Source organism: Odontesthes bonariensis, chromosome 4 (assembly GCF_027942865.1).
Source record: "Odontesthes bonariensis isolate fOdoBon6 chromosome 4, fOdoBon6.hap1, whole genome shotgun sequence".
Classification (NCBI taxonomy): Eukaryota; Metazoa; Chordata; class Actinopteri; order Atheriniformes; family Atherinopsidae; genus Odontesthes; species Odontesthes bonariensis.
In genome coordinates, this window is record NC_134509.1 from 7,195,183 (window position 1) to 7,210,289 (window position 15,107).

General features: G+C 40.3%; 1 protein-coding gene across 1 annotated transcript; it reads right to left on the reverse strand.

Annotated features, from left to right (window-relative positions):
- Positions 1 to 1,899: 1,899 nt before the first annotated feature.
- On the reverse strand, positions 1,900 to 14,620 carry LOC142378336 (ATP-sensitive inward rectifier potassium channel 12-like). The gene is made up of 3 exons (XM_075462703.1): positions 14,356 to 14,620; positions 6,669 to 6,847; positions 1,900 to 4,238 (listed from the first exon to the last, which is right to left on the reverse strand). The coding sequence occupies exons 2-3, from the start codon at positions 6,758 to 6,760 to the stop codon at positions 2,597 to 2,599; spliced, it is 1,734 nt and encodes a 577-aa protein (XP_075318818.1). The 5' UTR covers positions 6,761 to 6,847; positions 14,356 to 14,620; the 3' UTR covers positions 1,900 to 2,596.
- Between the last annotated feature and the right edge of the window lie 487 nt (positions 14,621 to 15,107).

Consider the following 15,107-nt stretch of genomic DNA (forward strand, 5'->3'; position numbering starts at 1 on the left):
ACTGTATTTTGACTTACAGTTTTGCTTTGCTGTGGGCAGGGGCCACGTTGATCAACAAGGGATTTGCCAAATGACACAAGCATTTTTCTCAGGTTCTTCTTCAGATCCATCGTTTTCACGTGACTTCTGGCTTCATAAACCCAACATGGGAAGGCAAAATACCTCAAATAATTATGCATATCTGTGAATTCAAGTTTTACTGACCACTGAGTGAACCAGTTTAAAGACCTACTTCTGAATTCCCATGATAGCAAGACTGCAGACTGAATTTGGGACATAGAATTAACCCAGGTCTTAACCGTCACATTGTACAGTTCACTGAGCACAGAAACTATCATTTCTGCATTTCTGTCTTAAAAGAGCATTTTTGTATAAAAAGTAGACACGAGCCAGTTTCCGGTTTCAAATTAAGCTTTTCAAAAGTCACAGTTTTAAAACCGCTAACATCTTCTGTCCTACTCATCCTGCGACATGAGCTGTTTGTCATGACATGAATCAATACCAGGAAGCACAGGGATCCTTCAGGTCGTGTCACATGACCTCCCTCTTTCCCTCTGGTTGGTGAAAGCAGTCACTCGGCTGTGAATGGAGGCGATGTAAACCACCTGAACTATTCTCTCCCATTAAAAAAAAGACTTTCTTTTATCCCTTATCTTTTGTCTGTTATTTTTGTCATAGCATTTTCCCCATAAATCATTTCCCTAAACTTATTTACATCACTTTACAATGTACATTTGAATTGAATTACTGTACATCTTTTTTATTTATACCTGAATTGATTTCTCTATAATTTCAACTTTGCATTTGTCAACACACCTATTTATTTACATTGCTATGTTTTTACATTTCTGTGTCTGTTTTTACATTCCTCCCTGTAATTCTGCTTCATTATGCAAATGTGGTGGGCTGGTCGTGGTCTTTCTCTGTGTGTCGTGGGCTGAGCTTCTCACCTATTAATTGATTCTGGGTCTGGTCAAATAGTACAAAAACAACAAATCCCAATCGTTTTTACTAAGCTTTTTTCTTGACCTTATTGGTACAGTTGATGGGGTTCAGGAAACACTGTAGAAAAGCTCAAGGCTGACTGGATGACTTCTTATTTTTCTTTGGTTTAGGAATCTTCCTAAGCTTCCTAAAAGACAATTCAACCTTATTTCACAAAGTGGCATCCAAAACCGAAAGTGGTAAAATGGTATTTCTGGTTGGGCTGCTGGTATAGAGATGTGTTGTTTTGTTCAATGGCTTGTGACAGTTTGTGTTATCTCATTGTATAGCATAACTGTTCTTTATAGGGGTGGAAGAAAAAGCTAACGACTGCTTTTAGGCCGGCAGCTCCACCTAGCTGCTGGCGATAGCCCTCCCCACTTTCGGTGTATGTAGCCAACAGTCTATGACACACTGAGAGAGACAGCCACCCTTATTTGTACAAGCAGAAATGCATACTGATGCGAACTGGCCAATACCTAGAAAAAAGATCAACTTTAATATTAAATTTTTTTCCAACAAAGGAACAAGTTAAACATCCTGAGCAGTGGGGGGGGGGGGGGGGGGGGGGGGGACAGTGAAGCTGCTACAGCTTCAAAAACTAGGTTGCAGTTATGTCACATTTTGAGATCAATGTTCATATCAACATGCTAATTTTAAGTGACATTACTGCCATGTTTATGTTTATTAGTTGTCTTTTTTCCATGCTTAACCTCTTACCTAAACATTTTTGTTTAATACGAGCATTTGTTTTACATTGGTAGTAAACAAAGTGCAACTAATGATGTCATAATGAGAGAAAGGCAGCTAGTTTACTTTGGGGTCAAAAAGACATAGCAGAGACAATTCAAGTGTCAACAGTATAACTGTTGTTTAATAAGTGTTTTGTACATACAAAACAACAGACAGTTGCAGAAGTGTTTGTATCTATTGATAAAAGTAAGACTAAAGTGCTTGTTCTTCGTCTGCACAGGTTTGACTTGGATTTTTTTCCATGGTTCTGGACTATGTATCTTACTTGAGCTTGGTTACCATTTAGGAACATGCTGTGATGCATTCTTGAAAAACCAAAACAGCTTATCAAATATTAAAAGATACAGAACTCAGGCAGGAAGACAGAAGTTCAAAATACAGAGAAAAAAATGTTTACACATGAGAAAAAGTGTTACGCCTTCTTCATAATAAATCAAATGTACTTTCCTAAGATTTCTGTATATGATGTTAAACCATTTTAGAGTTAAAACGAAAGCATATATTTACAAAAACAGAGAAGAGATCAAAAATGAAAAGCTTGAGTTAATTGTAGTTCACACATAGGTCATACTGAATAAAACAAGGAAGCAATAAGTTTTCAAGATGCCTTTTGAATAAAGAGTATTACTTGGTTGCAATGTTTAAAAGTAGAAGAGCTGTGAGGCTTTACACATGCTGATGTTACGGCTGAAACCAAAGCAAGTAATAACAATTTTGTGAGAGCTGAAAAAAAAAAGAAATTTCTTTTACCCAACGTATTCAGCTTAAACTGCGTCCTCCATGTTTTATGTTCACACAAGTTCAATACTTTGGTTGGATGCACACAAAGAGAGGAAACAAATGGAAGGGCAACCATTGATCAAACTCCTGACTCTCTGCTGATGTATAAAGGTAGGGTGGGCTGTAGTCTGTCCAGGCTGATCTGCTTTTCTGTGTCCAGAGCACACAACATCTCAACCGTCTGCTCCTTCACAAACGACCCCTTGAAATCCAAATGAATGTCGTCTCTCATCTTTACCTCCCTGTCACTTCTTATGTTCAGGCTCTCCATCTCTTCTTTCACATTCTCCTCGTCTGCATCGTCTCCGCAGCACAGAGCAACCTCGTTCTCGTAGCAGAAAGCACTGGGAGAGTGAGAGCCCTGGAGGTGTCGGGCCGCTCTTTGGACAAACAGTGACGGAGACCTTGAGTAACTCGAACTCGAGGACGAGGAGTGTCCACGACCCTTCATCTGGCTCAGCTCCCTGGCACTGCAGTGAGGCGTAGATGGCACTTCGTAGGTCTTATGGAAGCGGGAATAGTCCACACGGTAGCGGTCGCCCTTCTCAAACACCACAGGCTCAAAGCGGTGACCCCAAAGAATCTCCCTGGCCAAGTATGAGCTACGTGCCTGCGTGGTCATAGCTGTGGCCTCAACCATACCCTCCAGGATGACCACGATCTCAAAGTCCTCCTTCTGCAGGTCACTGTAACTCAGGTTATACAGAGGACTGGTTTTGTTGATTTCATGGACGACCACCAACGGTGATACCAGAAACAGTCGATCCAACCCATCATCATAGCCGACATCAATGTCTGTTTGCTCCAAAGGGAGGTATTCGCCCTCAGCTGTCATGTGTGGCTTAATGAGCTGAGCACGCACATGGGCCTCAACAATGTGGCTCTTGCGCATGTTCCCCATTCGCCACATGAGGCACAGCTTACCATCTCGTAGCGCGATGACGGCATGATGCGAGAACAGCAGGGTTTGTGCCCTCTTTTTGGGACGCACCATCTTTGCCATGATAGTGCCGATCATGAAAGAGTCAATAATGCAGCCCACAATTGACTGCACCACCACAGTCACAACAGCAATTGGACACTCTTCAGTGACACACCGGAAACCATATCCAATGGTGGTCTGGGTCTCTATGGAAAAGAGGAAGGCCCCAATGAAACCCTGGATGTGGAGAATACATGGCCGCCACTCCTCTGTTCCTTCTTCTGTGGTACTCTGAGTTTCCCCATCCTTCACAGGGATGCGCAGGTTAAAATCTCCATGAGCGAGCGCCACTCCCCAGAAGACCAGACCGAACAGCAGCCAAGAAAGAAGGAAGGTGGCGGTGAAGATGAGCAGCAAGTAGCGCCAGCGTATGTCCACGCAGGTGGTGAAAATATCCGCCAGGTATCGCCGTGGCTTATCCTCCATGTTATTGAAAACAACGTTGCACTGGCCGTTCTTTTTCACAAAACGACTGCGCAGGCGGCCGGTCCCCAGATCCAGGTCCAGGCGACATGAAGGTGAAGCACGGCAGCTGTTGTGGATAACTGGCTCGTTTGTCATCCTCAAAGACAAAGTCCCTTGTCCTACATCACTTCCCGGACACTCTTCTCCTCCGCCTCCTTCCTCACCGCGCATGCAGGCCCCTGACAGTGTCTGCTGGGTTAGAGGACTGTGGCCATTGTGGAGGCCCAAGCTGGAGATCTTCAGGGCATCTTCATCAGTGGAAACGATGCTGTATCTGGAAGAATGGAGAAGTTTATTTAACAATAATATCAGTAATAACTTAAATGAGCGTTTCCTTACTTATACTTGTACAGTAAACTTACAAATATTATTTTATGGAGGACTGAAGCTGCCATAATCCAAAATAAATACAAAAGAATATAGAGATTACTTAATAGATAATTGATATGCCTAAAAATGCTACTAAACTAAAGCCAAAAAAAATACAAATTCTGCTTGAATTTCCATTTGTAACTTTGTGTTAAAATCCCTATTCATTTACATTGCCATTTAACTTTCAATTTAATTGATAGATTCAATCATTCATTTATTCATGCATATTTATATCTCAGATTTTTTTTATTCAATAATTTTCCTTAGCATTTTCACTCTATTTATTCCCCTAAACTTTCTCACTCATGCTGTCATATTTCGAATGAAGCCAGATAACATGTCTTATTTTTTTCATTTCCCGAAGCCCATTTATTTCCACATTTCCTTTATATATTTCCCCATCTCCACTTCTACATTCCTGCTTGCATTCAGCCTCATTATGCAAATGAGGGAACACACTCTGTCTTTCACAAGTTTTAGAAGTTGAAGAAGTTATTTATATCGTAGCGGCCTGACAGAAAGTACCAATTTTTCCATTTCTGGTTTTTGGTGCCACTTTGTGAAAATAGGATCTTTGGACCCTGATGATCATCTAATAGGTGAGAAGCGGAGCCCATCACACAGTGACAGCCCTCCTTATTCGCATAAGGAAGCAGAAATGCATATATGTATATAAAAACAGAGACTGAGAAATGTGAAAAGAGAGATGGGCTTGGGAAAATAAAAAAGAGACTAATGCAAATCGAAATAAATGTGTAGAAGGATTTAATTGAAAGAAATACACTGTAAAATGATAATTACCTAATTAAATAAAAACTGAGTTATGTGAAAATGTAAAGAAAAAAGAGAAATAAAAAGAACGAATATGTAACTGAATATTAACAAATGATCAATTCAAGAAATTAAATTGAAAATGAAATGGTACATAAACAGGGGCATTAACACATATCTGAATGTAGTTTGAAGCAAATTGAAGCAGTAAAATCAATTAATCCCACATTTTGTGCATGAAGTAATTTTTTGGGTTTAGTAGCTTTGTTGGCATACTAATTCACTTACTGAGCCCCGTAAACAGATTTGTATTTATTATGGATTGTGGCCGTTTCAGTCCTCTCTATAGTTTTCTTAACACTACTCGGAAAAAAAGTCACTCACTTATCAACGGCACTTGGTAAAGCAATCAAGTTACTTATGCTTTTCATTCCAGATGATTTATTTGATTTTTCCATAATTTTACAATTTCCAAATCTATCAATTTCTTGAATGAGAATGGCCTGGTTTATAAGTGCTGGCTGAGTCAACAGGACTGCATGAACTTCCCCAAATCCAATTAAAAAAACAGGACAAACATGAGGCTGCGAACATTTGGCCTGAACACTGATAGCACACAGGCACTGAATCTGCAGCCTCTGAATTTGAAATTAGAATTAAATGAAAAAATATCTTATTTATCCCAAAGGGAAAGTATATGTAATTATATATTTGGCTTTAGAAAAATGATTATCTTAAACCCCAGAAAATGATGTTGGTTATTTATTGAACCTAAACACAAAACAGTTGCCATAAACATTGAGCTGACGACTTATGCAAACAACTGCAACTTCAGAGTGGGCAAACAGACTGTTTAATATACACTCTGTAAGCATTTTCTAATTGTGTCCCTTGCACACGTTCCTGCATGTGTCAGACCTGAAGTGCTTAGTTACTGTTGCCAAACTGCAATAGGACCACCAGTGTGAGGGGGTTAGATTTGGACTGTGAATGAGAAGGAAACGGTCACAAATCTTCAATGACCACCCAAGTCAGCAGATTCTACTAACTTGTCGGAAAACTGCAGTATTAATAAAGTATCCGTTTTGTATTTGAAGTTACTATTATTTCCGAAAAAACACTCGAGTTTTGCAGCCACAGTTAGCAAATAATCTGCATAGTGTTGACAAAGGTCTTTGCCTTCATCAGTTGTCGGTTGTAGCTAAATGTTAGGGAGTAGCAGCTCTTTTACAGAGAGTCAGAGGTCCATTTGGAGGGTCAAAGGGTGATATAACCAAAGAGGTTTTTCACCACCTGGCAAACCCAGACGTTGTTTTAAAATATAGCCAATAACTTTTCTGGTAATGACTTCTTAAATGCAGATAAAATCTTAGCATACTTTTATACCCTTCTATAATAATGTCACTTAGGTAGACTGTACAGTGTTTTGATCTGACATCTTATATTAGTCGTACATTTGGTTAACTGTCATGGACATTGTATCTTAAGTGAAAAGGAAAATAAATGAGCTACTGTACAAGTTGTGGCTGTGTGACATTGCTTTGTCCTCCCTCCTCTTTACCTGTTGACTCGCACCGCTCCCATGGCACCGGTGATCATCAGGCTGTGTCTGCGAGGGCAGTAATGTAGGTTGGGGCGGGCAGTTCCAACCATTAACGTACTGTTGCTGGACAGGGAAGCAGTATGTGCTCAGGTCTGTCTTGCATTTGTGATCAGCACTGCCGTCTCATGACACATTTTCTGTGAACAAAGAGTACATTTCGTTCAATCAATAGAATTGTGAATTTACTGCAAAAAGGGGAACTTGAATGCATATAATTGGAGTCTGCAGTTGTGCTAGTAGCTCTGTAATTCAACAATGTTACAACAAAATGAATGCCGACATCAACATGGTAAAACGATGATTAATTAACCATGGCAGGAGGTGTTTGCCATAATCCGCTTACTTTGTGCTAACATTTGAGATTCTGCTAAAAGCACAGGGCAGTAAGTGCAGCTGTGGTTTATGGGAATGTAAATAGTTTTGCTGGTAAGAATTGGATGAAAAGAAATCCATATACATGGTGGAAAAAGGAAAGAATTGAATCGTGGCAGTTTTGTTTTGCAAAAAATGACTGTGGACATGAAATGTTTCACCTTGGTCTAAAGTGGTTGAGTGACCACTGTCATGATCTGTGCTTTTCTTTGTGCCCCGCTGTACTCAGTAAACTTTGCTTCCTGCATGTGTTACCTTTAGCTCTTCCCCTTCTTTTTAAAAATAGATCTAGAATCTCAATATACAGCTGAATATACAGGACTAATGTACACAATTCTAAATAAACAAACTTTGAACACATCAGTGGCACTAATACGCTTTGTCTTTTTTGAAGGATTTCTTTTCAGCACAAGTGGCCTTTATTGGAAAGTTGCTTGACAGGAAATGAGGGCAGAGAGAGAGGGATGACGTGCAGCAAACGGCCCCGAGCCAGAATTCAAACCCGGGGTGGCCGCGTTGAGGAGCTGTGGCCTCTGTACATGTGGCGCCTGCTTAACCAGTTTTAAAGATACATATTACGCTTAATGATACGTAGTATACTGTACAACAACATCACTCCACGACACAGACAAATATGTTTTTATCATTTACATGTATGGTTATGCATAGGTAGGTCTACAAACCCAAAAACTTTTCACTGCAAAAAACACTGATTGTCCTCATAATCGTAACGTGATGTCAGGGTGTTGTTTTTGTTCATCTGAAGATGGAGAGGTGGATCAGCGAAGTTCAGGGAACAGTGCCAGCCATAACTGATATGTTCAGCTACTGGGTCTTTCTAATGGCTTTATATACATTAATTTTCTGAGGTCCTTTACAGCTATGCAGGCCAACTGGGATGTATTTTTCTGAGTGTGTATATTACTGCAAGGTGTCTCTTCAGCTAAGCTTCAGTAGGCCACACATTCAGTGTGTTTAAAATCATTGTTGGTTTAAAGAACCCATGCAGTAGGAGTATAGTTGACACGGGATGTCAACAGCAGGAGTCGCAGCTAGAGGCTGCACTGGGTCAGATGCCTGCATACATTGCGACCATGCATCAAGAATACACAGGGAGAGGTTAATTGTACTTGGAGATAATCAAGGTCAGGCAGAGAGACAAATAAGAGTCCTGAAGGAGCTGCTGACCCTTTAAGGGGCCACATCATCATCACTACAATTCCCTTTGGTCCACCCTGTGGTGGATGACTAGCGCAGACAACCTGGTGTTGACCCGAAACCGCTGGAGGTGCGGCAACATCCTGGGCTCCACTAACCACACCTTTACGTCCTTATGTGACTGAAATGTCATCAAAAGAGGGTGTGCACATGGCTCTCAACGGCATTTTTTTTTATGACTGTCCAAACATATTCACAGGCTAGATTTATTACCTTGTTCTGTTAATGCTGATCTACTGGGATGCTGTCTTTAATGCAGAAACTATAAAAGAAAGAGGTATGTCTTCACATGGAACCAATCCACAACCCAGTATAACTGAAGCCAATCAGTCTGCTCCACCAGTTTCTGTAACACTGTACATTCCACAGAAGGTTTTCCACTTGATCAAGTGACACAGACAACATAGAAATACCCCTATATTTCAAGTACTATTCCAACTGAGTTGTAAAAGTCACTTTGGAAAAGAGATCAGCTAGTTTTGGTGCCAAAAAGCTACCTGAAAACCGAGCGGCTGGGCACGTGGATTATGAAAAATGCTCAACTGACCAAACAGCCATCCCAAGGCAAATTCGCACCCACTATTATTAATGAAGGTTCTGTCTGTGCGCAGTGTGTTAGACCCCATCGGGCCATTTCACCAGAGCACATGCGGATATCATTTTAATTAGATCTGTAGATTACGCAACATAATATATCGAAGCGGTCTCTCCGCGCACCATCCATGTCTAGTGTGCTTTACCGCTTCACGCTATCTGCCAAGTTGGAATTTAGAAAAGATTCTAAATTCACCATCGCACATTGCTCATGTCAAGCCCACTTAAAGAGCTTTACGAATTGCCCGGGCTTTAAGTCAGGCCAGTACGTACCATACACAAACTGATAGCTGGTTGAAGATCTGAATGATATTCTTAAGTATACTATCCATAAGTTTATTTACAAGGAGGAGGTCTTGGTTTTGCTAAAAGAAAACTGGTAGGAAGGTCCAAGCCCAGCATGTGCTGGACCTGAGAGCAAAATTCCACTAACTTTGGCAATTGTCATGGGATATCTTTCTCCGAGCCAGGGAACTTCAACTGCACGCTCATGAAGCATGTGCTGCTGCCTATCTTGATGATGACGATGTGGGTGGTTGCATTGCTTAGTTGCAGATGCAGACTGGACTCAATGACTGCCCAAATAAGTGTGCAGCTGGACAAAGTGAAGGTAGAGTATCTGGGATACCACCTGGGCTGTATGCAGGTTGCAACTATTGCAACTAACCCAAGACCCAAGACCAAAAGGACGAGAGGAGGTTCTTGCACTGTCAGGTTATTGCCAGAGAGGCACTGCGAACCAGACCCCAAAAAGTGCATCAAATCGACAATGCTATTATGTCGAGCAAGGACATATATCATAACATAAAAGAGTAATGGATGTTTCTTTCTGTCTCTTTGGTGATCTGAGTAACTCATGGCTGTACATTACAGCTGCTGTTGGGATGTCTGTACAGTTTCAGTGTCCTCTTTTTGAGAGATGACGTTATCAGTTATTAATTTGTTTTTAACCGAGTGTGAAAATGGACACATGACGTGAGAGCGTGTGAAAAGTGTCAGTTGCGTGAGTGTCACAGTCAATGTGTGAGAGTTGGCGGCCCTGCCTAATGTATGAGCAGACCAGACAGTTTTGTGTAATGAAAGCCTATTGATCAGGTCCTTGCCCAGTGATTAGCCTGAGGCACCTTCAGACCAACCACGGGTGGAAAACCAGACAGGCAGGGGAAGGGACAAAGGTTTAAAAAAGAGATGAATCAGTTGTAGTCCACTGTCAGAGGAACAATTGATCTGCTTTTTGGCCCAGTGACAAGGTTATGTCAGCAAGCCAGGGGCCAGGAGGACCAAAAAACACTTGCTTGCATAACGAATAGAAGGCTAATTATATGCAATGCTAAAGGTCAACAGTGGTTTATATTTTCTTGTGCGTAAATCGCTTTTGCTCATGTCAAATAACTGCCACGCATACATTTATGGAAAGTAGCGATGAACGGTCTATATTGCTGTCATGTCAGCTACAAACGTAAAAACTAAACATTTAGACACAATCACGCACACAGCATTTGATGGCTGTCACAAAATGAGGGTTGTGTGCAAACCCACAAGGGTAATGCTTCTAGACTCATGTAAGGACAGATGTTAGGAACTGGTGGCTGATTGGCTGGATGAAGGATGATCTTCAACTAGATAATCCCAAAGTGGCAGATGATTACATCAGCTCAATAAAACCCCACAGCTGGAGGAGAGCGTCCTCTATCATGACATCTCAAGACGTCAGTCGTTTCGTGACTCAGTTTTGTCTCAGTGAGATTTGAAAAGAACAAAACACAAATCTGTGTCTCTGAGATGGGACATTAAACCTTTTTTAACCTCTGGTTCATTCTAATTCTGATTTTTAAATCAATTTCCTTGCCGGTTATGTAAAGTTTACTATTGCATACTTTTTGCTTTTGTAAAAATCTCCTTCTTTGTCATATACGTCATCTCTCTCATGTTTTCTTGTGTATTTATATAGCAGACCGTCTCTTCATGACTTGTGCATATTGTTTAAGTTTGTTTTTTGCCATGACCTTTTATGATTTGGATTGGTCATTTGGACTTTCTTTAAAAAGCGGCTTTGTTTTCTTTCTCTGTTTTTCTTGTAGGCACCTGTAGCAGTTTGAAAAAGTAACGATATGAGAAACTTTGATGGAAAGCAAAATTTTAGATAAATAATGGCTTTTGAAAGGTACAGGCGTGAATTAATTGCCAACTGGGATTGGTGAAGTCAAGAGGAGTTTGGGAGAATGGGAACTCCCATACCAGTCTCTCAGACTGCAAATAGTCCACCAGATTGCTCCATCTTCTGCATCACCAAGCAACTATTCTCCCTTCTGGTTGGCAAACCAAACACTTGGACTTAGATAGCCTTTGACCTGCTTCTCAACTGTGTTAAAGCCTCTGACGCAGAAAAACACCAGCCAACCAAGTCTGCTGACCTCCTACTTGCTCCTGTTGCTGAATTGACCATCCTTCTGCCTGTCTTCACCTTTAATGATTCGCAGTATTTGCCTCTATTTGCCTCTAGTATTTGACTTGCTTTGGTTACCAGCATTCTATGTTTCCTGCATCCCAGCCTGAAACTCAGCGTCCAACTTGCCCTCCTCGGAAGGCTTCTGCCTTTGCCACACCAGTCCAGCCCAACTGTTTGGATTTCTGTGTGTTTCTGCTGGACAACTGGCTCTGCTTGTCTGGCCTGCCATCAGGTTGTCCTCCATAGTTTATCAGTCCTGCTGTCAGGCCATCAACCTCATCAAAAACCTGTTTGATTTTATTTGCTTGGTTCACTGTATAACACACTATGATGGTAAAGTGTATTTGCTATTCCAACGTTTAACAGAATAACATATAAAACACAAACTATCAAGTTCCTTCTTCACCCTTACACTAGTAGTTGCACAAAGCTATTGCAATGCTCATAGCCCACAAACTCTCATACCTCTGGGCCCACATAAAAAGTCCTCAAAGATGTGCCTTCATGTTAACAAAAAAAAACATCTTAGTGTTCCATTAAAATGGATTTTGAGTTGGAATTGTTTAATCAAAACACAACCTGTGATTTTGAAAGTAAAAAAAAAAACCTCCTGTCTTATGTATTAATAAAGGAGAAAAACATTAAAAGCATGTGTTACGTGACTACTGAACTGGTCTGGAGTTATTTTCATGGATCATGTGTTGCTCTTTGATCCACTAAATTATCATTCTGACTCATTGAAGTTTTGTTAATTTGTTTTTGTTCAAATATTGTCATTAAATGTAAATCTATTTTGCGTAACTCTGCTCCAAAAAAGAAAAAAAAACAAACACGATAAAACATCTGAATGCCTATACTGTCTGCAAAGCAGCAGACTGCTGTCAGTGTGTACGCAGCCTTTCTTTCCTCCACCAACTGACACAAGTCCTGGGAGAGAGATGCAGTAATTAATCATGAATTTAGTTACTGTATTAGTTGTCTCCATAGGAACGTCTTTCATCTCTATGGGGCTGATTTGAGCGACGGTGGTTTATCGTGTAAAACGGCTGAGAAGAGAATCATCTGCGCTCCAGCTCTCAATAAATGCACTGATAACCGACAGCGCAAGGTAATGCTTCACAGAATCATGTCCATAGTTTGTAAATGACTTTGGGAATGACGCTTGTGTCCGACGTGGTTCTTATTCAATTACGTCAGAGGAGGCAAACAGCCATATTTTAGAGGATAATCCCATGTAAAGGAAAGGATGGAGGAGGCCCTTGTTTGGTACCAGATTACTACGTCCCCTAATCTCCAGATCCAAACAATGATATGAAAGGTGGATGGCAGATGTATGACCTGGCTTAAGCCCTTTTGTGTAATCTGATGACTGATGGTATAAGAAAGGGGGGCTGAGGATGAGTTGGGGTACAGAGGAGAAAAGAAAGAAAGAAAGAAAGAAAGAAAGAAAGAAAGAAAGAAAGAAAGAAAGAAAGAAAGAAAGAAAGAAAGAAAGAAAGAAAGAAAGAAAGAAAGGGTTTACAGGTGTGCAATCTTTTACGCAAGACATAGTGAGAAAACTGCAGATTAAGATGAAAAGATTATGACGTTAGAGGATGTTGCTAGAAGACCTATACGCACCAAAAGCATGAAGAAATCACAACCCCTGCTCTTTGCCGTTTTTCCTTTTCCCAGGGTAAATGCTTTTTCCAAAAGGCAAAGGAATGTGTGAATAAATGTGAAAGATTTACAGTTTGTACATGATGTGCTTCAATGAGAGGGGCCTACATGTCCCTAAAGACAGCAGTGCTGGCGTCACGCTGTGTCCTAGTCCTAGAGAAAAGCAAAAATAGGGCCCTGAGCACCCAGCAGGACTCTGTTCATTTTCACTACAAGAACTTCAGTTGCCTACACACTCATTTCACACACACACAGACACACACACCCGCACACACAAAATACTAGAAATATTTGATAAACAAACAGTTGCAGAAGAACAGTGGTCTGTTCGTGATCTCGTGATGAAGCCGAGCAAAATTATACTTTGAAGTCTTGTGCATTTTTTTTTTTTAATTTACTAGTAAATATCTATCAAATTAAGAAATTGCACATAAATATTATGGTCAGTTCATAAAATACAATGCAGTTCTGTTAAAAAGTTTTGAAAAAATCTCTTAAATCAAACATTGCAGCATCTAATGAAATATTGATTTGTACCATTTGGTACTTACTGGTACATATACGCTCTTTTTGTAAGTGCTTTTTTTTCAATCTCTAGTATAGCTTTATTGTTTGGACCGCTGGAAAAAAGAATAACTTTCAACTCTACACGAAGTCAGCAGCAGTTGTTCTGACACATACTATTTATCTGACTCATGATCAGTAGTCTGAACCTCTAAATGTGTGAATTATTACTTTTAAAGGAAAAAAGTCTATGTCTTTGACCAAGCACCCCTGTAGGAGGAAGTCCTAAATACCAATACACGGGTCACACAGACCAACCAGAAGTTATGACGGGGCTGTTTACAAACTAAGCTACAGCTGTGACCTGCCTATCTTTTTGAGGCCACAGGAGCTGTCCAGTGCTGAAAATCAATCTAAGCCCAGAAGGAATAATTGACAGCAGGGAGGAGGAGGGGGAAAGAGAGCTTGATTCTACCCTGACGTTGAAAACGATGTTGCCCTTTTAAATCTTATCTTTATTCTTTTTTTAACCCCCACATGTTAGACACTTAACTTGCTCTGCTGCAAAAACATTTGGTGTAAACATTGATTATGTTTTCTGAGTAAATAATTAGTTAGTCAGAAAAGGACGTCTATGGCTGGACTTAGCGAGAAGCTTCATAAGATAGTTTTAGAACCTCACGTCTTGATTTGACTCAAGAAAGTAAACAAATTTGAGTTTAAAAGGAAAGAACTAATAAGAAATTCTTAATTTTCTAAAAATAAAATAGCCCTTTGCAGCAGAATTCTTTTCCATGTGGATGCTGTAATTCTCGTAATAAAAAATAAATAAAAACTCTAAACACTCACCTTCATGTAACTGCAGACTGGATCTCTTGAAGACTAACAGTGGTTTCATCCTCATTAAAAGATGCTCAAGTGGGTTTACCGCAGCCGCTTCCCTCCAGCTTTTCGTCCGTGTTTCACCTTAAAAGACAAGCAGTTTTTTCATAAATCTGCTCCCTGATTTTGCACGCTCAAACGTGTACATGTCTCCACTCTGAGTCTTGTCCTGTTGCTCCATAGTCACTGAATCAAGCCGCTCCTTTTCTCCCTCTCTGGTGATTGTGTATCTCACCCGATCCCTTCTGGCGTGTGTTAGTGTGTGTGTGGGAGAGGGAGAGAGAGAGAGAGAGGGACGGAGGGAGGGAGAGAAAGAGCTCTGATTATGTGCCTATTTATACGTGCTATTGTTTTCCCCAGTGTAGAGATTTGGAGTGTATATTTAAGACATATCAACCAAGGCAGATGTTTAAACTAAAGAAAAAGAAACAGAAACCCTAGCAAAGACTTTTGTAACAATTCAATATTCCTGTAGAGAGTCTGAACAAGTGTCTGAATATTGGTAGTGTTGAGAGAGACAGGTAGATAGACAGATATGAAGCACAAGCAACAAAAAGTTGGGGCATTGTGTATAATGATAAAATTGATAAAGGATGAATAATGAATTAATAAATTTAAAAAAAATAAAAAAAACAGAACGCATTGATTTGCAAATCTCATAAAACAATATTGTTTTACAATAGAACATTGAAAACTATCAAATATTTTAGAGAGGCATT